Genomic DNA, 23,749 nt, shown 5'->3' with positions numbered 1-23,749 from the left:
AATTTCTGCTAGCCTGTCTATGGGGTTTCAGGGTTATATTAGCACCAAGCTGACAATAGTGAACACTCACTTTCCCACGCTAAGTTTAATGGTACCCTACACTGTATCATGTGATACAAGATAAGTCTGGATGTCAGTGTGCTCAAATAATCAAGCCCATTCTGTCCATCTTTCCGTGTTCCTCCTGTTAAGTTTCTCTCTCAGTTTGTGTTTGTGTGCTAGGGCTACAGAAAGATAAGGTAGTTTGCAAAGACATTTCATCAGCATTATTGTAATTGTGTTAACAAGTTACGTTTAGATCACAGTGAAGTTAAGGTGACCAACATGGCACAGTATTACTTTTCTGTTTAAGCTTTGGCGTTGTAGTGCCCATCCTCTTTCCCTATCAAACAGTCCAAAATATTATTTCCATTTTTGAGCAAGTTGAACTATGAGTATGAAACTAAGGCGTGTCAATACTCTTTAATGTCTGACATTATCTGAGTTTTCACAGTGACTGATCTGAAGAACTTCAAACTCATTCAAATCATATGAGAACAAAGTGAGTTTTCATCATTGAATTTATCATAACAAATTCTTAAGTTAACTATTTGGGAGTAAACTATAGAGACTCCAACTTTGAGTTCTGTCCTATTGCATTTTCTTTAACATACTGCATTTAGCTTTGGGTTATGACTGGGTTCAACTTGAATAGAGGCAATTTTACACACACATGCAATAAAAGTGCTGCGATACACAGACAACAACTAAACACACTCATACACGGACATCGTGACTCAAGTGAACAGTGAGACCAGCTGGAGTCCAGTGCTGAGTTCTAAACCTTCTGTTGCTTCCCCTTGTCCAGACTGCTGACACAACACTTTCACCCAAATCTAATCAAGGGGCAAGCAATCTAATCCAAGAAAATCAATGTACAACTGCTTAATCTTTATTAAGTGCAACTTAATCTTTATTTTCAAAACAGAGCGCGCTTTATAAACTGTAAGTAGTTGCAAGGTAGTTTTATGATAGAAACCCATTCGTGCTTCAACAACTGCTTCAATGCACTATAAAGAACAACAGTCTTGTTTCTATGACATAGAATACCACAGGATACAATGTCATTGCAGTGTGCAAAAATATAGTATTAGAATACAAAATTGCATACTATTTACATTCATATTTCAGGCGAAGCAAAGCAATAAGGGCTAGGCTGCATTTAAGTGTATAACTGTATGAATACATAAATACTCTTGGGTATCAGTGTAGCTGGTAACATACAGTACTGTGCAAAAATCAGAGACCACACTTTGTTTATTTAATATCGAGTCAAAACAGCCCTTAGGTACAAGACAATCATTTTTCAGGAGATATTTCTGGGGAAATGTGATATAAGATCTCCTTGCATAAGAAAAAAGAAAGTCAAGAGGAAAATAGGTTGAAAAAAAAACTGGGGTTCAAAAACTGACTAAAAGAGAAAATGGGACTCGTAAAACTGTGCAAGACCTGGTAGACCACCAAAACTGACCCCAACAGATAAACAGTACTTTAGATTTCAACACTGAGAGAGAGGAGAAAGGCCCAACTTTGCTATTTAGCCCTTACCCCTCTGTTTTGGTGGTCTTCATGCCTTGAGACAGAGAGGTAGGGTGAAGTGTTAAGGCAACATGGCCCTCCAAATGGAGGTTTTTTAGGGGCACACTCCAAACAGAGTGTTATGAGGAGTATTTTCTCTGTTAAAAGAATACAATAACCATTGTATTATATTAGTTTAATGTCGTATGTGGTATGGTCCTTTTCTTCATAACAAGCATAAAAATCACCAGTAGTATGGTTATGTCTCGGTAGCTAGCTAGCTAACTTTCCCGTTCTACCTTAAATGATGCAGCAGTTACATTCTGGCACATAGATATACACATATATCTATGTTCTGGCACCTCAGGCATCAAAACTGTTGTACCCTTTAAGGTGGAATGGGAAAATTTGAATAAGAAGCTGGCAAACAGCTGATTTCAGCTTCATATATCAGAAGAATTAAGGGTGGGCGATAACAAACAATTGGCGCGTCCCCCTCCTTGAAGGCATATGATGCCCTAAATTCAGCTAAAGCCCAGCAGTGGAGGGCCATCCCATTTTGTAGGTTAAAAACAAGGGGTAGGGTTAAGAATAAGAAATGGGATTGGGCAAAAATCAAGCTCCACCTTTGCTCCATATCTGAAAAAAATCCACAGGTGTTTCTGTCAATCCTTCCACTGTGAGGAGACAACTCAGCACTGTGAGTCTGAAAGGATGTATAGCTGTCCAAAAATAAACAAAATATAATACAGAAATAGGAGATAGACAAAAAACAAGAAAAATTGCACTAGAACACTGCAACTCTGCAACTGAGATGTGGAGCAAAGTTTTATGGATGAATGATTTTCATTTAAGTAACTCAGATTGCATGAGAAGCAGAAAATGCAACCGACATGTAAGACTGAGATGTTGGAGGTGAGGAAAAGTATCTGTGCAGATTTCTGCGAAAAACTAAAAAAAAAACAAAAACAAAGAGAATGTCCTGAAAATAATGGCGGCTATAATAAAGGAAAAGAGTCAACACACTAAATACTAAAATGTAATATTATATTTGAGGATTTGGTGTAATTTTCTGTGCAAGTTTTCTGTTTTTGCTGCTTTTCCTGATGCTGAAAAATCTAATAAATTAAGGGTGGTCTCTGATTTTTGCAGAGTCTTGCATATTTAAATATTGAAATCACATGATCAATCTTTTTTCACACAGTCATTACTAATACCACTGAAGCTGAATGTCAGTGCTGCTGCAAGTATGTAAAGCCTTTGACAAGAGAAGAACTACAATATAATGAACATACTCTATATACAGAACTGTGAGGACCCTTGTGAAATAAATAAATACCAGTTTTCTGTATCAGCTAGATGTAAAATGATTGGGATTTTGTCAAAGTTAAGGGTCTTCATCAAATGCTTATGAGCATAATCAAATTCAAGTGACTTTAGGAAGAAATAAAGAGGTGATGGCATTAACCAGCATGCCCACAGGACAAACGGCCTTCATAACTTTTCTGTAGGAACACTACTGAGTCCAGCCCGTGTGTGTTAAACCTTCTCACTTCAGTAGACTGAGCGTGGGAGTTTCAGGAACATGTCTGATGACATCATAGATGGTGGTATGCAAATCTTTGACAGAGTCGAGCCGCGCCAGAGATCTGCACGACGCCTGGGGAATGAAAAGAGAACACATCACAGCTAATCCTGTGAAAAACAACTAGTTACGAACACACTAGAGGCTTTATTTGGGCCAGCTGACTCACATGGTTAGACTCCATTTTCCCAGGTATGGAGACAAACTCGTAGATGCCGAAGTCTTCAGTAGCGTCCTCATGACCTATCAGAACAGGACAAGGGTTATCTGATGGCCTAAATGTATGCAGCAGCAATAACTATGCAGCTGAAGAGTAGAGCACTTATACAATAAACTGTTGTATAAAAATTAATTTGACAAAAACGTAATACACAAGAAAAGACTGTGTTTTTAGACATCAAATGCTTTCTTTCAAAACAAAAAAAGGCCAATTAAAAGAGTCATAAAGTACAAGTTATTCATTTTCTGTGTCAAAAAAAGCCATTACTGAGAAAAGTAAACAAACGAAGAAGAGTAAAACACCAAAAATGGACATCTGAGATGTGGAGGACTGATGGGTCTAAATTTGAGATCTTCGGAAGTAACAGAAAACAGTATGGACTGACCACCCAACTGTCCAGACCTCAATGTGTTTGGGATTACATGGATTGTGAGAAGCAATGGATTGTGAGAATGTAACCAAGTTCTACGGCTGAACTTTGGAGATTTGGGAGATTAGGGTTCTTTGAAAAACTGAAAGCAAGTGTCTCAAAAAGAATGGAAGCTGTAATAAAGGCAAAGGATGTTTTTTTTTTTTTTCCCTGACTCTGAAAAATGAATAAAATGACTTACTGTACTTAAAGGGCCCATATCTTGATTTTAAGTTGATATAGTTTGCAGACACTGTTAACCCCTTATGATGACCTGGGCCGGTCCAGAGGGCCCAAAGTTTTATTACACCCTTATATAAACTAAAAAAAAAGCTCAACCAGTTTGCACTGGAGTCTCCTTAGTTACTGAATAATAAGCCTTAGTATGTAATAAGCCTGGGATTTTGGTGACACTTCATTTTGAGTGGTCTTTTATAAATTAAAAAAAAACGCTCAAATGACTCCCAGTAACATATCAAAAACATACGAGAGTTAGGATTAGGTTTTGGGTCGAAGTTAAGGTTAGGGGGTTAGGATTAAGGCCAGGGTGAGGGTTAGGTTGTGGGTAAGCTTGGGTAAGGTTAGGGTTTTGCATAATGCAGGTAACATATTAACAATACATCTATTTAATGTAAGTAATGTATCAACAGAACATCTACAAGATATTTACTTCAATGTATTCCGACGCTTCACTACTGCTACTTTAATGATATGCTGTTGATGTGTTACTGATAATCTGTGAAGAGGACTCCTAATAAAGTGTTACTATGATTTTGAAGGGTTTAAGTATCAAAACATACTGGTCACTCCACAGCTTTGCCTACACTAAACTAAACTTTAAATATAATATTTAATTCATAGTTTTTGGAAAGTCATGAAAAACAATCCATTTACATATATCTACCTGTACAATTGTAACAAAAACAGCCTGTTAGAAAATTTTAAAATCTTGTAAAAATACATTATGACTGTATTGATCTACAGGTTAATTTATGGGAAAAAATAATATAATTTCTGTGAGGTGTTATATAAATAAAGACATTATAATTAATATTATCATTATTATCATTATCATTATTATTATTATTATTACTAACAATATTTTTATAGGTATTGTTTTTGAAATTACTATTATTAACCTATTTACCACTTGTCTACTTGTCTTTTCTTTTCAGTACATGCTTTCCAAACAGCCTGCACTGCCACCAAACAGTCAGTAACCCTGTGCTACAGTTGTACTCCATAAACCGACTACAGACAAGGGACTAAACAGATGTCTGTAGGTTTCAGCAAACAAGAAAATACATTTGTGCAATAGGTGACTGAAACCAGCCAGGTATAATTATGGTAATTGTTTTGAGCTGATAGGAGGGCTGCAGTGTGTTTGACTAGAGGCTATGTACACAGCACTGCTTGACAACACACAGCAGTCACAGAGTATAAACCATGCAAGACACTCACCTGAGCGATGCAGTCCTTTTTGTTCTGGCATAGGCCTGGAGGGGAGGGGCCAAATCAGATGTTATTTAACCACAGACATAAGGTAAATATTTATCTCAGGAAATATTTATCCAAACCTTATTCTTCTTACCTGCTATAAATTTTCATCAACACTGCAGAAACAAAAAAAATATATCTGATTAAATATGATCAGGTACCAATACAGGATACGATTATTGAAAGTGTAACTGATACTGTTTGTCCTCAGCAGTTTCGATTATGTTTTCTGAACAATTAGTGATAAGTGTGAGAACTTCCTTTTCCCAGAAACTCCAGCTGATTTGGATAAAACCTGTGTCTCTGAACCTGCTTGTAACTATAGGCAAATTAAGGAATACATTTGATTATACATGAATGCTAGAATGATGTCAATGTTCCTCAGTCCAGCTGGGTGAGAATTTACTTAAAAGTGCATAAACACTTAGAGCCACAATATTTGTGGGTACATGTAAAATACATGAGGGGTTCACATTCACCTCTTTTAGGATGGCATGTCTTCCTGAAGAACACAAACAGCATGCACAGGATAATGAGGAGTGAGGAGATGGTGATGGCAGCTAAAGGAGACACTGCACTCTCTCCCTGCAGCTTTTCACTACCTGCAAACAGATCGCAATGTGGAGATATTAAGAATGTTACTATGAATGCTAGTTAATTAGAGTGTCAAATAAAGGTGGTTATTGTTTTTAGACTTCATTTTTTTTCAATTGATTATAATCTATTATAATAATATTCAATGAAGTATGAGCTCATTTTTGGCCAAAAAAGCTTTCAGGCTATTTAATCAATCACAAAAATAAAAAAAAAGGATGTTTGTGTATTGGTTTACTGTCTTCATTCTACTACAGTGTAAATAATTTCTCTAGTAACCTTTGCACATTCAGAATATTGTTTTAAAAAAATCTAATTATGCACTGAATCATTTCATACACTCTTAAAAATAGAGTGAGGTGCCATTTGCAAATGTTTGGGTGCCCTGGTTATATTACGTGTTGTTGATTTACTATGTGAAAATAAGTACACAGCCTCTACAGAGAACACACTCCTGTACATTTTCTGCACTGTTTATTTTCTAAATTTAACATATTGGAAAAAAATTTAATATAAATTTTGCCAAAAAATTACACTTCATTTGGATGGTCCACTGGAGATGCTTTGCAGATGCTCAGTCTATCTTCAGTGAACATTCATTTAAATATCCATTAAATGCAACTGAACTTGAAGTTGTGTGCGAAAGATTCTGTTAAATCTAACACTAACCCTAAACCTTACCCTAACCCAAACCTCAAACCAAAACCTCCACCAACTCCTAGACCTAACCCTAACCTTAACGTTGTTGACAATCAACTGAGTATCACCAGAAAGTTTGTTAATAACAAATGTATCTGTGAATCATCTATAGGGGACTGTTCAAGTAAAGTGTGATCCAAAATGTAAAAAACACCAAATTTCAGCGAGTGCTCTGTATGAGATGTGTTCACTTACAAAATCAATTCAACATGTCGTTTGACCAGGGGTGTTCAAACCTTTGCATATGACTGTATGTCATACAGGGATGGGTTAGTGATGCAGCCAGTGCCCAGAGGACTCTGACTGCCAGGGGTTTTAAGAGGGCTTGGGCCTGATGTGGCTCAAAGGTTGCAGATGTAAAAATTTGCTGGCCCATAAAAATGCAATAAAATGAAATAAATGCCCTCAGCCAATACCCTGCCACCTCCTGCAAACACACAGTAAACATCACAGAGACAGGCACAAATGTACATACAAATTTTGTGTTAATCCTATTTTGTGTTATGAACATTTATAATAGTAAACAGCCCTCCAACACCAAGAATGCACATTAATTAACTATTGCCCGTAAACTGACAGTTAATAACTTTGTTTATATTACATTTTTTCCAGCACTTTTTGTGTTATTGTATTTACATATTGTATGGGTTGGGGGGGTCCAAAGACACTTGTGCCCAAGGGTCTCTTGAGACCACAATCCATCCCTGATGCCTTAGAACTACTTTAGGTTCTCTCAAGGACCATTTTAGTTGATGGTTCTGAGCTCAACTGAAATCAATCAGCTGAAAAGCGGCATCGCTCAGAACCAGAACCAGCTCAGTTTTTGGTTCCTTTGTTTTTAAGAATCATTACTGAATTGAACTGTTGTGAAGAGTTATATCCATTGATCTTTACGCAGCTAGTAGTGAGTAAAGAGATCAAACGTTTTTCGTGTCTTTGTGGTTGAGGAAACACTGGAGGTTATATCTGTTTCTATGTCATGTGGCATTAAGTCAACAATGTGTGATGTGCAAGCGAAACATCATTGTACCTTTAATGCATTATGCCAAAGTTAGAGAACTAAACCAATACAAGCTTCTTTTCTTAACTGAGCTTACATCAACTGCCCAGTGATGCCCAAGCACCATGAGGTTTGGAGTCAAGACTAACATTTAACTGGAATTTTGTCCTCTTTTGAAGAGCAGCAGGCACCGAGACCAGCTGCCAGCCCTTATTTACTTTCCAGTCGTGCAGCACGTCTTTCACATAAGCTGCAGTGATATCTGCTTAGCAACTGAAAAACAGCTAGGGCACAGCCGTTATTGTAAAGCACACAGCATGCTTATCAGATGCACTTCACAAAACGATGAAAATCGGCTTAGTCATGCAACGTCAGAGCTGGGCAAGGATCTCTCTTTGTGCTAACTCAAAAGGTCTTGTCCCTAAGCATTATTTGACCCATAATCCCATTTATACCTTTGCCAAGATTGGCCACCACCAGTGTGAAGTGAGTTTCATCCTGCTTCTTCGTCACGTTGTTGAAGGCCCGGCACAAGAACTTCGTGGGTTGAGCTAACTTGTGTGATGGAACCTCAAAGCGAGGGCCAGTCATGAGGACTTCTGTGCTGTTGTCAGTCCTGGAGATCCACACACAGGTGTTGGGGGGGTTTGAGTCAGCTAAGCAGTCAAAAAAGATCAGCTCTCCTTGATTTACAGTGAACACTTCTCCAATTCTCAACCCCTGATCCGAGTTCACTTCCAGATTGTAAGGGCCATCTGAGGAGAAACAGACACAATCATAGCATTATGTTTCACACACATTACATTTGTCATGTTGTCATTGTCAAATATATATATCTCACTGCTATCGGAACAAAACCTCCAAAAATCTCCACAATTTTACAGGAGAAGCAAAAAATAGACTTTAGTTTTAATGGAAGTCAATGGAACCATATTTTTTTCCAAGTCATTCTGGGCCATTTCTTTTGGTCCATTCATTATCAAATTTGCAAACAATGTAATGGGCAATCAAACATGACAGCTGTCCTTTACATTGTACAAGAACTTTTTGATGAATGGACTAATAGAAATGCTCCAAAATCACTTGTAACACAACTTCTTTATGTTTCTTTACATTTCTTCTGTAAAGCTGCCATTTTTCAGATGTTTGTTTTTTTGTTTTTTGTTGATGTTTTTTTTTTTTGACAGTAACATTATTAAACCACCATATCTCCAATCTCAAATGCCACTGAAAGTTAATCTTTCAGACAATGCTGTCTTCTGCACTTTGCTATGTTTGCTGTCTTTCAGTGGTGTAATTGGATGTATATGCCCGTATATGCTGTACACCTAATTAGAGAAAAATAGACAAAGTGGGATTAAAAACTCCTGTGAATGTTTATCCTGAAAAATATTAGCATGAAGTGCTAGTCTAGTACACAAGTACCATTAGAATATCATTTAACTAACATGGAAAGCATTACACAAGCAAGGTACTATTTTTGGTATGACCTCTGTTGAGGTTCCATGCGAGCTGAAACTAACACATATGCTAATGCTAGCTACTAGGTTAGCATACTCTTTTGCATCGCAACCAGACTCACCTCGTTGTCTGAACTCTGATGCAGAATTTTTCAGACTCTCAGCTGTCTTTTGTCTTGCTGCATTCAGCCTCTATCTAATCTCTATATATCATCTGTATATTAGTTTACATTTTGTGCCAAGTGTATTTTTTAACAACACTTTTTATGCTATTCCTATTTTAACACTTTTTAGGTCTGATCATATGAACAGTGATTTTGACTCACATGGTTTCTTTTAATTTCAGTTTTTTCAATTGCATAGATGCACTTGCCGAAACACTAAACTCATCCTCAATATAGTGCCTCAGAGTGCCACAGCAGTAATGCAGTTTTTCACAGCACTATATAATTTCTCATTGTGTTCACACAGAATGCAAATGCACATTTTGCAAAAGATTAAACATGGTTATAATCGCATAGACGCAATCCTCATTTGATGCTGAAAATCTGATTGTAGTCTTGTCTGTTGTCTGTGTACATCTCACATCCACATCGACAGAGCTGTTCATTGCACAAATCGTTGCATGCAAAATACTACATAAGACAAGCTCTTTTTGATAAAAGAGAGAACCTGGCTGTGCAGGAGGAAAGGATGAGTGTGTGGTGGTGCGGTAAGGGGGCCACAGAACATTTAATATGACCCTATCATAACAGATAACTGATAAAACAGACGTTCAGGAATGAAAACGGGTGTCTGAGTATTTTACAGGGTCAAAGTGACTGATTAAATTCAAAATATGTTAACACACCCTCTCCAGGGAACACACTTCCTGTGTATTTTCTTACTTTAATGAAATAATAAGTGTAATAACTAAAAAAAGGTCCTTAATTTTTAATATATGGTATTGTAACAAGTATCTACTGAGTCATTTGGCAGTGTTTTTATTGGTCCATTCATCATGAAATGATGATGAAGGACAGCTGCCATGTTCAAATGTAGAAAAATAAAAATTGACAAAAATGGAGATATGTTTGTTAGGACAGCAACGATATGCAGATGTTTTTACTCAAAGCTGTGGATGCTGGGTGTGAGGATATCAAGGCAGAGGGTGTTTCTCATATGTGTAAAAAGTTTTTTCCCACCATGTCTTGGAAGATAGGACAGAAGTGATGCTGATGAAGTGCTGTGTACACAATGATTACCATGGGGATTTACATCCTCACTTCTTTCTTCACTGTAATTACACTGAAATGTATCATTTTGATTGCTATTACTGACACCAGGCTTGCCGGTCTCATTTTGTCCTTGTGTCATTTATGAATGAATTTATCTAGACAAATAGAGGTAGAGAAATAGAGGTAGAAGTAGTTGGCTTAGTTTACTACATGCAGTGATACAGAATGAAAAGTGCAAAGCTGGGCACTCACAGAACACGCTGAGCTCCATGTCTTTGCTCCGTGCGCGGCTGATGGGGTTTGTAACCGCACAGCTGTACATGCCAATGTCCTCCTTCTTCACTGGGTTGATGAGGAGGGCGCTGTTGTTCTGGGAGAATATGCGACGCTCACTCGGACTGACCGTTTTGTCATTTTTAAGCCACTGGTACTTAGCCTTGGCCCCATTCTCCACAATACAGGTCAGAGTAACATTGTCCTGGTCTTCCACAAGCGTGCCCTCTGAGCTCTTCTTCATAACAGGGGTGGAAAGAGGCACTAGGAGGATGCATAATGAAAGATATTTTTCTAAAAAACACTCATTCTATACTTTATACTACCTACACACACACACACACACACACACACACTCACACACACACACACACACACACACACACATACACAGTATTTGTTTATGTCTATTTTTTACACATATTCAAAAATATTGAAAGACAAAGATATTCTTTCTAAATCATTCTAAGAAAGTTATTCTAAAGGCTACCTTGCAAAAAAATGATATATTGGTAAGATGAAACATCTTGAATGTTCAGAAGGTTGTTGGTTCGAATCCCAGGACTAAACATTCCTGGCAACACTGCAGAAAATTTTCTAAGTAAGCCAATTTTCTAAGTAAGTAGGTCACTGTAGTACAGCTTAACAACCTATTTCCAAATGGTTTTTACTTTTAAGTAAAAATATGAGGTGAAATGATCTTCCTGCACTGGCAGATACAGTACAGTGCAAATGTCAGAGACCACCCTTATTTTATTTCCAGTCAAAACAAACGTTAAGTACCAGTTTCCATTTTTCAGGAGATATTTCTGAGGAGATGAGATACAATATAATCCTCTTGCAGAAGGAAGGGGAAAGTCAAAGGACTGGACTCTTAACAACCGTGCAAGACCTGCAGACCATCAAAACTGACACCTTCATATAAACAGAACTTATAGCTTCCATCACTGATAAAGAAGAAAAAAAATCGAGACTGAAAAGAGTGAAAAGATGTGTAGCTGTCAAGAAGCCACTACTAAGATGAGGAAATGGACAAAAACGAAAAAAAAATCTAACAACAACCTTATAATAATCTCATACTCATGCATACTACATATCTTGCAATTGCTTTCACTTGATAAAGTACCTTTATTGCAACGCACACAAAAAACACTGATTCTAGATAGACCACCAGGAGCACACATATTCAAATATAATCATCCAGACAGGCCATGCAAACAAAACATTAAACACCATCTAAACAAAAGGCCCAGTGTCATCTGTCACACTACTGGGTCAGCTGATAAATGTCAGAGAAGTGAAACTATTCCATCATCTAATATCCTTCTCACCGTTCACAGTAATGCTCACGGTCTTTTTAATGGATTCCAACTTGTCTTTGTCAGGGAAGATGATGTTGATTTGTAGCTGGTACTCTCCTTCAGCTGCCTCATCCAGTTGCTTAAAGGTCAGGGAGATGCTAGTCAGATTGAAGATCAGTGTGTCCTTCAGCTGCAGGTTAGGGATCGCTTTGCCGTTTTCAAAGGTGACCAGGTGGTTTTCTTTGGGGCTGATCTGAGACCAGGTGCCCTGGAACTCCACCTCATTCATCCCAAAATGAGTCTTCACAGGGATGTGGAGAGGCTTCCCTTTGATTCCGTGCATGACAAGAGGCACCGAAATGAGTTCTGTGTTAGCACCTTTGGAAAAGAAACAATATAAAGCATATGTATGAATTATACCACTCAACTGAAAGCTTCCTTAGGGAATTAAAAGTAGTCCATATCTATGGCACATTGCTCAAAGAACTCTTTTTGGCATCTCATGCTTAAGACCACATGACTGTATGGAGTTGTTTATTCTGATCAGTTATAATAAGCCTGTATGCCAGATGGCAATAATGGGGCACTTTTTACAGCCAGGGAACTGTATATTTTCTTCCATGACAGTAGCGGGATGCCCTCAGGGAAGGCCTAATAATATCTGGGAAACAAAAAAAAAAAAAGTCCACAATTTTTGTTAATTTTTATTTAAAAGAATCATCATGCTTGTTGTATTTCAGTTCTGTAAGTATTTGTTAAATTTTGTTTGAAAAAAGGTTAAAATCCTGAAAAGGAAAATTGCCCAACAGGATTTTTCCCTCTGTGGTATCTATGTAAATACAGCCAAGCAGGCTCTCCTACAGGTTAGGCCTTCAGGAGCTAAACCGAAGCCCTTACAAGTTAAATTAACTACCAACATAATTAGCAAATGGACCATTTCCAAGTCCTATCATGTTTTGATTAACAATTGGTGGGACCAATTTTTATGAGGAACAAAAAAGTCACTCCAAGTTTTCTAGAAGTCAATGAAAGTTAATGACTTTGTAGCAAAACAGCAATAGCTCTATGTCAGGGTTCTTTACTGCAGGAATCACTGTAAAACTGCTACATACAAAGTAAAATATACATGAATAGGTCTATTACAAGCTTCAAATAAAACATGGAATGTCTTTAACATGCTTCAAATGTCTATGTTTAATCTTGAATGGCCAAACTGTGTACCAGTGTCAGCAGAAATTAGCACCATCATAGAATTTGTGAGTTTTTTTCCCCCCTAGTTTTCAAACCTAGTTTCGACATTTATGGCTTGAACCGAAGGCCCAGTTCTAACAGCCGTGGTTCGCCACTGCATGACAGTGATATTGACTTTTCCTGGAAGCCAATCAGAACAGACAACATCCACCACTACATCAATATTACCAATTTCTCAATCACACTACATCTTAGTGATGTTCCTCAGTAAGTGCAACATTGTTGAAAACATGTACAAAACGCGACCATAGGCTATATGATTCCAAAATATTAGACCATAATTTGTTTGCTTCACAAGTTAAAGGCTGTGAAAGCAAAGATAGGCTTCACAAGGCCCTGCTTGTCTGTGGCACATTAGATGATTTACACTTTCTGCACTTTAATCACCTCTGAAGCCTGATTCACTTGATCAGTCCTGTAACTGCCAAGGGCAAATATTGACAGGCTATACGGGATGATTGTAGCCAAACACAAGATCCTTTCTAAATTGTCCAAACTGGTCTTTGAGCAAACACCAGGGCTGTGTGAAGAAACTGCTGAGTATTACATGTTCTTCTAGCACGGAGAGAATGGACTTCTGCTCCTCCTCGTTTGAACACGGATATTGCAGAAGATACAAGCAGGTGGGGAAGAGTGAACAATTAGTCACTTTAAGCTCATAATACAACCATATTCGCTTAGGGAAATTAGGTGAAATTCTATTTCTGCCCTGCCTGTTAGAGATCACATTGTTTATTTACAGCAATGGTGAAGTATATAGAGGAATATATCACTTAACCAGCTTTAACCGATAACTGGTAATCTGTATTATGTTGCTTGGGAGGTCTATGTGGCAGCAAGAAGGTAGGTAATGGGTGTATAGGTACACACACTCATAAGGCCCTCTTCCTGGACACAGTCAGACCCACTCCCAGCCTGCTGCCAGCTCTGCGCATTACAATAGACCCCTGTGCAGCTCATGTTGTGTCCTAAATAATAAATAAGGATACCCCTATGGCACAGAAAAAAGCCCAGCAGCAGGGGAGGCCTGGAGGATAGAAGTGTGCCACTGTTTACTGCACACTATTCTCAGCAGGCCTGCTGAATAGTGTGGAGTGTGCTTGGCCTTCTCTGCTCTTGTTGTCTCCAAACAAACCAGAGATTGTTGTGGTGATAACAGTAGTGACTAAGCAGGACAATGGACATTAAGCTAAAGCTCCTTTACCACCAATTACATATCAAATATCCAAACAATATCTTAACACAAACACACTTTAGACATTCCACACACACAGGCAACTGAGATTTTTGGAGCAAAATTCAATTAAACTGCACTAAGAACCACAGTAGATTCGATATTGGAAAATAACAAAAGCCTACGCATGAATAATCCACTGAGTCAAGTCTGGTGTTGATTTAGAGCACCATGTGATGGCTCATGGAGATAAGGGAACTTGTAGCTGTCGAGTTATCAGAACACTGCCTGAGTGAGAAGTTTATGAATATTTAGTGCCTATTACAAACGGGGGGGGGGGTGACTACCACCAAACATATAGCTACTAATGCATTGTGTTAAGATCATTTTTCAGGGTTTAAATATTGTGGTAAACCTATCCCAACACCTACATATGAACAAAATATCCATCAAATGACAAAGATATGTATAAATGTTTATGAAACCATTTATCAGGAATAGTTAAATATAATAAACAAAGCATCAAAAGTGATACAACGCAGAATGACACTCATCTATAACGTTATGACCAAACAATCGATGGATTTACAACCACAGTCCGTGCACATTACTGCCAGCCCATCATTACTAGATACTATTATCCAGTAAATAATGAAAGCCATTTATATAAACTGATAGACAGAACATATGACTTCAGCATCAACTTTCCATTATGAAAACTTATACTCCATTTACTTTAGCTAACATTTACTTATTTTAACCACAACTCATGACATCATCCATAAAAAGCTTCATTCAGCACAACATGTAAAATCATAATATTGACATTGTTATTAGAAGAACATCTTACCTGACATTCGCATCATGACACATAAGAGCAGAGACACAGCAATTTCAACTGATTCCATTTCTGCTTGCTATGTTCCAGGAGCTCTATGACTTGTGACAAGAAAAGGGGAACTGGTGACAGCATTTGCCAGGGAAATAAGGCCCCTCCCACGGGACAGCAGGAGGACAGCATACACCTGGCAGAGGCTCAGAAAGGCCGGCACCTCCTCCAGGGCCACATGAAGCTCCATGAAAAGGCTCTGACAGAGACATTCACGGCTCAAGTATGAGGTATCAGATCACAGAGAAAAATACACCCATTTGTGAGGGGAACGTAACACACCAATACGGCCGTTGGGTAGATACTATTGCACACAGACACCTAAGTCTACACCAGCTCCAGACATATACAATGTACACAAGGATATGCAAAGTTTCACCCACACCCACAGCACTCAAGAACATGACCAGAAATTCCCATCAGATCGTTTCGGTCAACACTTGGCTTCATTTTCACCATCAGCGATGCAACTATGAAAGATGAATAAACACCAACAAATCAAGAATGTTTAGGAAATTGTATGTTTGGATTATAACCACATCAGCTATCAGCAGTGAGGAGATCAATCATCTAGAGGAATGATAGTTAAAATTTTAATCTAGCGCTCTCCTTTTGACAAATTTAACAACTCGTCATAACTCACACTTGTAAAATATATACAGTAGAGTGTAAAATTCAGAGATCACCCTTCATTCAATTTTCAGTCAAAAAGGCAATGACGTACAAGTTCTTCATTTTTCAGGAGACTTGTCGGATATAAGATAATCCACTTAAACAAGGAAGGGGAAGGTCAGGGGAAAATAAGTTTCCCCGAACTAGAATTTAAAAACAAACAAGACAAAGACCTGATTGACGACCAAAACCATCAACATCAGATAAACAATGTTTCACCTTTACAGCATGGGAGAAAATCAAGCTCCACTCTTGCTTCAGATGTGAAAAAATCCAGAATTGTTTCTGTCCATCCTTCCACTGTGAGCAGGGTGTGAAAGGATGCATATCTGTCAAGAAACTGTTACTGATAAAAGCAAATGGACAAAAAAAGGAAACAATTGCAAATCAGCCAAAGAAGCTGCTGGTATTCTCAGAAAAATGGACTGTCCACACCAGATCCCAGACCTCAACATCACTGAAAACGTTTGGGATTACTTCGACTGTGAGAAGCAGAAATTCAACCAACTTCCAAAGAGTGGACAACTGAATACTGAAAAAAAAACTGTTACATTTAATTTTTGAGGCTTCTGCATAGTGTATGTATATTGTAATATATAATGTAATAATTTGTACTTAGTAGCCATTTTAAATATATGATGGGTGGTCGCTGACCGCACAGTGCTATAAGACTGAATTGCAAAAAGGATGCCTGCGGAAATGTTTCGGCCTACAGAAGTCCAATCAATCAACCTTTCAAATGGTTCCTCTTTAACCCCTTAAACAGCCAGGAGCCATGGGCAGGTCCAAAGTTTTATTACACACTTCTGTAACCTAGAAATAACTCAACCAGTTTGCATTGTAGTCCATGTAGTTACTGAATAATAAGACTTAGGATGTAACAAGCCTGGGATAGTGAGAGGTTAAAAGAAGGTTATGTGCAGTTTACATGTAGCACCACAACTGATAACCAATGTTATAAGTGAGCTTTATTTGGACAGAGAATCTTCTGCTTTAAAAGCACACACACAAGCAAAAAATAAAAAACCCAGAGAGTCAAAGCCCTCACAACCCCTATCAAACTCAATCATTCATCCATACAATCATCATCCTGCTTAAGCAGGAAGACACACTGCTCCAAAAACAGCCTCATTTCAGAGTCCCTCAAGCAGACTTCTGTTGGTTTTGCCAGCAGCCTGGCAAGGGCTCCAAACACACTCAGTCTTCCAGCTACCTTTCACAACTGGACGCCACGCAGCTACTCTCTAATCTAACTCTGATCCTGATGTCTTCTTCTTCTTCTTTTTACTGTGTTTCTTATGCCTCTTCTTCTTCTTTTTCTTTGATTTGTCCTGCTAAAAAAAAGATGTAAGTGTTACAGATATAACAGTCCAACATTGCACTCTACTGTACTGAACTGTACTGCAGTGCGTTGTATTGTATCATATCAATGTATCGTGAGAAGCATGTTTGTTTTTAGCTAGTGTGTTAGCTCAGAGCTAACATTCGTTTGTGGCTAGAGTATTAGATAGGGACACAATAAAGCACAACTTTGGTTTCACATGTTGTGCTTATATAATATCGAATGCTCTAATAAACTGAAAATGATTACATGAATGAACATTAACATAGTGTGAGGCTTTTTCAGCTACTCCTTATTTTTGCTTTATTGCGTAATGTGCCAAATCAAGACACCGCTGTATCATATGGATTAATGATTTTGTGAATTGTTACACCACTATCAAGAGTAAAGGTCCAATCAGGCTTGGCTGTAAATGGCAGGCTTCTTCACAACCTGTCAATCAAACTTCCTGTCATTCTAACAGATTTCTATTTAAAAAGGCAATATTCTGCCCAAAGAAAACTTATTTTTAACCCTTTTTGAGAGCAGTTACGAAACCCATGGACAGCTTCAATTATTAATTACTTTTTTAACAAATGTTTACCAATTATTACACTATATTAAGAATCATAAACTTACTGTAGCCTTTTCTTTCTCTTCACTACTGCGTTTTTTCTTTTTGGATTCACCCTATACATGGAGTAGACAGTCATTTATTCTGAACATTTGGGACACACAAATTACACAGTATTAAATTAAAATCAAGCTGATTTCATCCAGTATGAGGTGGTGGTAGTGAAATTTTCTTACATCACCATCTAATTCGGACTCATCTGAGGACTCAGAGTGGCTTTTCTCAGTCTTCTTCTTCTTCCGACTGCCCTTTTCATCCTTTACAATGAAAAAATCATTTAATCAGAATAAGGCAAATGAGTAGATATGCACATACAGATAGCAGAAAATTGTTTAAGCCTAAACAAGGACATTTACATCACCTTATCTTTTTCTCCCTCTTCCCTGAGTTTTTTCTTCTTCCTTTTAGACGATTCCTGAAATGAATTAAAATTTGAAATCAATTCCAGTTCAACATAAAAGCACTATTACATATCAGAGAGTTGGAACTAAAGAACTATCCAGAAGGGGTTAGTTTTGTAAGTGGTGGAGGGATAATGTGATTTTACCACAGGACATGCATATTGAACAGGATAAGAAATCTCACAACAAATTACAGAGATGGGAGTGGCTACTTGATTTTAGTCACTGCTGTCACACTAAAAAAAGTTTTATATGCAATATGTTTGGCTGCTCACAATAGGAAACATGAACAAATTTAATCAGAATTTTCTTTATCCTAACCATCTACCTGGCATTGTAATTAGCTTGGAAATATATAAAAAAAATAATAATAATATTTGTCATTTACATGTTTAATGTTTGAAGTCAAACACCTAAGGTAGAACAATATTAAGATTTGATTTAGATCACACAGAATACAAGGAAATGCTTCCTTGGGTGCCTCTATGTGCAAGGAAAAAAAAACAACATGAACACTCCTTTTCTGAAGTTTGTTTATAGTAGGTAAAAGGCACTGGAATCTGTACTGATGTGGGAACACGCAGTCCATAAAAATGACTGACATGGTGTATTCAGACAGGACTAAAATCACTGTTATGTTAATTACCCCACCTCTTCATGTAACACTAATCCCACCTAAATAGTACTTAAGAATCTCACAGAACACAAAGTAAAAGAAGTAAAAGAATATGATAAACATCACCATTAATTCTGTATCATGTAATTAAATGTTGATACAGAATTCAAGTGGTTGAAGGGCCAAATGTTTTTCAGTAGGACCTAAGGATGGGTATCAAAATTCAATATCTTTACAGTATTGACTGAATACTAAAATTCTATCAAATATTTAAAAATTCGATACCGAATTTCAATACTTCAGTAGTCAGTCCATTTTGTAGTAGTAGTAGTTAGTCAGTCCTTCTGTGATCCATTAGCCATGCTTATTCCAAGATCTAGACTGCTTGGCTGTCTACATTATATTCTGTATGCATGTTATTAATTTCATTATTTCTTGATTAGCAATCTACTATATATACCCTCTTCTAGTATCTCACATTGGGCTAGTTAAAGATGAACTGCGCCTCACTCATGATCAGCCAGAGTAGCCAAATGCAAGTTGGACCCAAAACATTTTTTTGTTTAAGCCACACTCTATTTGGGTTTGCAATAAAAAAAAAGGTATTCAAAAATGATGTCATGAATCAATATTGCAATCAAGGTGTCAGTATTTGTGTTGATACTGAAAACTTGTTAAAGATATCCAGTCCTAGTAGGACCACTGAATGGCCTTTTTTCTGGTAGGAGTGATTGGCCAATGTTACCTTGCTGTCTGTGTCTGTCTCTGCATCAGAATCTTCAGATGCTTTCCGTGCTGAGGATCGCTTTCTTTTCCGCTTCTTCTTTACACTCTTCTTTTCATCCTGACATCAGCAACAAACCAAAAACACCACCAAACGATCACAACGATGGAAGAACAATAAATCTTTTTTCAGGAAAAGACTGTGTTCACAAAAAAATAAAACAACTAGTGTCACATGTGCCTCACCTCATCTTCAGACTCGGATGACGAACTGCTGGAGGAATCAGAACTCGATGAGGAGGAGGAAGAAGACGAAGAATGCTTGACCGCACACAACAAAAGCAGAGCTTATTAGATATCAAACAACTTGCTGAATAATGGGAGAAAATTCAGGACAAAAAGGCGAAAATCCTTATTCCAATTTGGTACATTATTTACAATGCAGATCTGGCAGCTGACCAGAAATTAAGACAGTTTCAGAGCAACTATGTTAGGGTATCATACAAGATGTGAAAAATGGAGAGCTTTTCTCACCCTACTTGATTTCTTCTTTTCCTTCTTCTTTTTCTGCAAAAAAGCCAAAGAACAAATTTACCACTATAATACTGTTATAAACAAGTTATGGTAGCATATTAGTATTATGGTTATTTATTCTTAAGTAGTTACCTCTTTCTTGTCTTTATCTTTCTCCTTTTCTTTCTTCTCCTTGTCTTTCTCTTTTTCTTTTTTTTCACCTCCGCTGAGGACTTTCTCTCTATTTTTCTCCAGCTCCTTCCTCCATCGCTGAGAATTAAAAACAAGTTCAATAATATATGCAGTTTGTCTTGAAAAAGTCTGTAAAGACCTTTGATGAATTTTATGAGGGTACCTCATTCATTTTATCCTCAAAGTCAGCCAAAGCTTTTGAGCCCTTCTTCTTCTTCTCCAGCTGCTCCTTCACCTCCTCCCTGTGGTAGAATGATGGAATAACACTGTCAATTCTTTTCTCACTGTAAACGTACAGTCACATGCAAAATTGTCAAATGACATGTTTTACTGAAATGTGAAAATAAGTTAAATAAATAAATAATAAAGTGAAAATAAGTCAACATCCTCTATAGGGAACAAACTTAAATTTCACATTTTTAAAAAAATGTTAGTGCAAAATTTCTATTGATTTGTGATTTGAGTTTAACCTATTGTGTATAATGAAACCTTATTCAACAAATAAACAGTAACTGCATTTAAATGTGTAGAAGTGTGTTCTCTGTAGAAAATGTGGTAACTTATTTTCACTTAGAAAATCAACAAAATATATAATTTCACCAGGGTCACCCAAATCTTTGCATACAACTGTACTTAATCAGGCAAAACATGTCTTTAGCTCAAAAGTCTATGCCACCAAAGAAGATTCTGTATTACAGACCTCTATTTAACTACATCAGCATCACAGCTCCAATACAAAACTAAAGCTACAAATCTGTACAACGGCGTAAGGAGAACATGCTGGAAATTAGATTTTTCATTAAACCACTATATAATTTGCTTTACTTCACAGCATAATGTGGTAGCACTAAAGTGTTTATCTAAGCTGCTTAAACATGACTTATATAATGCAAATAAAATTATTATTGCAAAACGTATTCACATCTGCCCAGGATATTTTTGTGTTGGTGTCTTAAACGTCTTTTTAATAAATTAGGATTAGTTACTATGAAAGATGTTATGAAGATGAATACTTATACAAATAAATACTACTGAGCAATGACTTCCTTTGCGCCACTTTACCATACTAATCATAAACCTGCATCACGTGGGTCATTATTCAATGTTTTATTTGAGTAATCTCAACCACAAAAGCCTCTATATAGATTATCTTAGATTCCTCCTTGCTCAATGATCCAGAAGGTTCTGAGGAAAAAGAAGCTGTATAGTGGCTGCATAAGACATATAATGTTTATTACTGACTTAGAAACATTTCCAAATCTTTTTTTTAATTAATTTTCATTCTATCTTTTTGCCACAGTGATGAATGTCCTCTACGACCATTTATCTAAAAACAACTCAGTGACAGGTGGACGCAAACAAACAGATTATATCATCCGGACTGGTTAATCCTCAGTATATCCTGGGCAGCATATCCAGGACATCTTCACAGTGAACACTCACTAAATTAAAAATACCTTTTAAAAATTCATAAAACTTCCCTTAAGGTTTCTGCATTGATAAAAAGAAAACTGTATTATTTGAGTGAATCTGAATTGCAAGCTAAAGTTGTATAAAATGTATTTTATAATTTTATGTTATGGTGGCAACTTTACACATTTAATAAAGTTAATGCATTTCTTCTCTCTCTCACATTTCCGTACCATGTTGGTCGAGGCCTACTGAGATAATCCTGTATGGTGGGACCGGAGACAGGTGCAGGTCCTCTGGCTCTGGCAGCAGCTATTGGGTTCAAGTATGCCTGCAATGCAAGACAGTTACAGAAATCAGACATGCATAAACATGAATATTCAGTTGCTGGGTTTCCAAAAGCAATCTGAACAACACAGTGAGTCAAAAACATTGTACACTGTACCCCCACAGAACAGGTATTATTTCAATGGTGGATCATTCTCAGCACTGCAGTGACAATGACGTGGTGATGGTGTGTTAGTGTCAGTTGCGCTGGCACGAGTGGATCAGACACAGCAGTGCTGCCAGAGTTTTTAAACAGTGTCCACTCGCTGTCTGCTCTAATAGACACTACTGCCTGGCTGATCCACCTTGTGGATATAAAGTCAGAGATGACAGCTCATCTGCTGCTGCACAGTCTGTGTTGGTCATCCTCCAGTCCTTCATCAGTGGTCACAGGACGCTGTTGTCTGGATATTTTTGGTTGGTGAACTATTCTCAGTTTAGCAGTGACAATGTGATGTTCAAAACTCTAGCAGCACTGCTGTGCCTGATCAATTCGTACCAGCGCAACACACACTAAAACACCACCACCACATCAGTACCACTGCAGTGCTGAGAATGATCAACCACCCAAATAATACCTGCTCTATGGCGGTCAGATTGGGGTCCTCACCATCGAAGAACAGAGTTTCAGGGGACTAAGAAAGCATGCAGAGAAAGAGATGAACTACAGTCTGTAATTGTAGAACTACAAAGTGCACCTATATAGTAAGTGAAACTGAAAAAATGGGTGTAGAAACAAGGAGACTTTTTAATGTTATGGCTGATCCTTGTATATGACTATTTGAGCTACACCAATTTACTGTGAGGACGATCAGTGCAATATCTAAGGATTCAGGTACAACCGTACTGTCTAGGACGCAGGGCGCTCTAATCACAGCACTAGTAAACCAGCTTAGGCTGACAGACTCGCATTCCTATATGCAGGTATAACTGAACCTGCCAGCCACGTCAACATCAGCACATATGTAGTTAACCTACTATTTAGCTAAAAGCCAGCTAAGGTTTACGTCTCAATGAGCTGAAACCACACAAAATTAAATGGTTATTTACTTTAATGTTTAATGGCAGAAGCTTTAAACAGTTACAGCTTAGTAATGGAGAGTTTATTTAACTAACTAGCTAACGTGAACGTCTTCTGGAGGAAGTCTTGCTACTACCAGGTGAGTAAGCTAACAGTATATTTGAGGCAAAAGGTAATTTCTGCACAAACTAAAACCATCTAGCAACCTGTTGTAAGGAAATGTGTCTAGTTAAATTAGCAATGAAACAAAGAAAACTGGCGAATATGCCGTTCATTCCAGGCTGTCTTAATCAATCTGATGGTCTATGCTAAGCTAGGTAGCTAATGTGATTAGCCATTATCCAATAGCTCTGGAAGGATTTAACAGTTAACTGGACTAACAATAAGGAATGCATTTTAGGAATTTAAGGAAAAGTTCTGATATTTAAAGCCTGAGCTGCTGGTAAATCTCCCCAACCTGCACAGCCTCTTTGCCAAGCGCTAATTTTAGTTAGCTAGCTAGCTAGCTAGTTACCGTTATCCAGGCCTAACACGAGTCTTGGGGGTTTGCCTCCCAGTGAGCTGAGCTTATTCTGCCTCTCTGTGTCGCTTCACTTACAAGATTATACACTCTATTTAACGTTTTAGTGTTTTTAACTTACCACTCTGTTATCCCGCTTCCCCATTTTTGTAGATGTGTTATTTAACCTGCAGAAGAAAACTTAGACTCTTTGTTTACATGGCTTGCTGTGCTGCTGCGACGACATCGTCTCTGACAAACTGCACACGTCTGCCACCTGGTGGAGAGAGAGCG

The 23,749-nt window shown here is 37.6% G+C and overlaps 2 protein-coding genes across 3 annotated transcripts; both read right to left on the bottom strand.

The window, feature by feature from the left end:
* Positions 1-2,248: 2,248 nt before the first annotated feature.
* hepacam2 (HEPACAM family member 2) lies at positions 2,249-16,238 on the bottom strand. The gene is made up of 9 exons (XM_036566436.1): positions 15,088-16,238; positions 11,843-12,190; positions 10,491-10,775; positions 8,017-8,316; positions 5,748-5,870; positions 5,363-5,384; positions 5,233-5,267; positions 3,312-3,385; positions 2,249-3,217 (listed from the first exon to the last, which is right to left on the bottom strand). Exons 1-9 carry the CDS (start codon positions 15,143-15,145, stop codon positions 3,107-3,109), a joined length of 1,356 nt encoding a protein of 451 aa, XP_036422329.1. The 5' UTR covers positions 15,146-16,238; the 3' UTR covers positions 2,249-3,106.
* A 561-nt stretch (positions 16,239-16,799) lies between these two features.
* Positions 16,800-23,749, bottom strand: fam133b (family with sequence similarity 133 member B). 2 transcript variants are annotated; one of them, XM_036566434.1, is made up of 11 exons: positions 23,598-23,749; positions 21,842-21,939; positions 20,362-20,440; positions 20,160-20,276; positions 20,028-20,060; positions 19,740-19,814; positions 19,516-19,614; positions 18,115-18,168; positions 17,930-18,010; positions 17,759-17,809; positions 16,800-17,132 (listed from the first exon to the last, which is right to left on the bottom strand). In XM_036566434.1, exons 1-11 carry the CDS (start codon positions 23,619-23,621, stop codon positions 17,043-17,045), a joined length of 801 nt encoding a protein of 266 aa, XP_036422327.1. In that variant the 5' UTR covers positions 23,622-23,749; the 3' UTR covers positions 16,800-17,042. The 2 variants fall into 2 exon arrangements, with proteins under 2 accessions (XP_036422327.1, XP_036422328.1); XM_036566435.1 differs by having other exon boundaries at positions 16,800-17,129.

Source organism: Colossoma macropomum, unplaced genomic scaffold, assembly GCF_904425465.1.
Source record: "Colossoma macropomum unplaced genomic scaffold, Colossoma_macropomum, whole genome shotgun sequence".
Classification (NCBI taxonomy): domain Eukaryota; kingdom Metazoa; phylum Chordata; class Actinopteri; order Characiformes; family Serrasalmidae; genus Colossoma; species Colossoma macropomum.
This window is presented reverse-complemented; position numbering and strand designations above follow the sequence as displayed.

What these genes read in the sequence shown, in the direction of transcription:
- hepacam2 (XM_036566436.1), bottom strand. Translation starts at nt 15,145, where the DNA reads ATGGAATCAGTTGAAATTGCTGTGTCTCTGCTCTTATGTGTCATGATG. An exon ending in CGTGAGCATTACTGTGAACG is followed by an intron (nt 10,776 to 11,842) that starts GTGAGAAGGATA and finishes GCATCCTCCTAG; the next exon opens with TGCCTCTTTCCACCCCTGTT. An exon ending in TTGATGAAAATTTATAGCAG is followed by an intron (nt 5,268 to 5,362) that starts GTAAGAAGAATA and finishes CCTCCCCTCCAG; the next exon opens with GCCTATGCCAGAACAAAAAG.
- fam133b (XM_036566434.1), bottom strand. Translation starts at nt 23,621, where the DNA reads ATGGGGAAGCGGGATAACAGAGTG. An exon ending in CATCCGAGTCTGAAGATGAG is followed by an intron (nt 19,615 to 19,739) that starts GTGAGGCACATG and finishes TGCTGATGTCAG; the next exon opens with GATGAAAAGAAGAGTGTAAA. An exon ending in AAGAGAAAGAAAAGGCTACA is followed by an intron (nt 17,133 to 17,758) that starts GTAAGTTTATGA and finishes TCTTTTTTTTAG; the next exon opens with CAGGACAAATCAAAGAAAAA.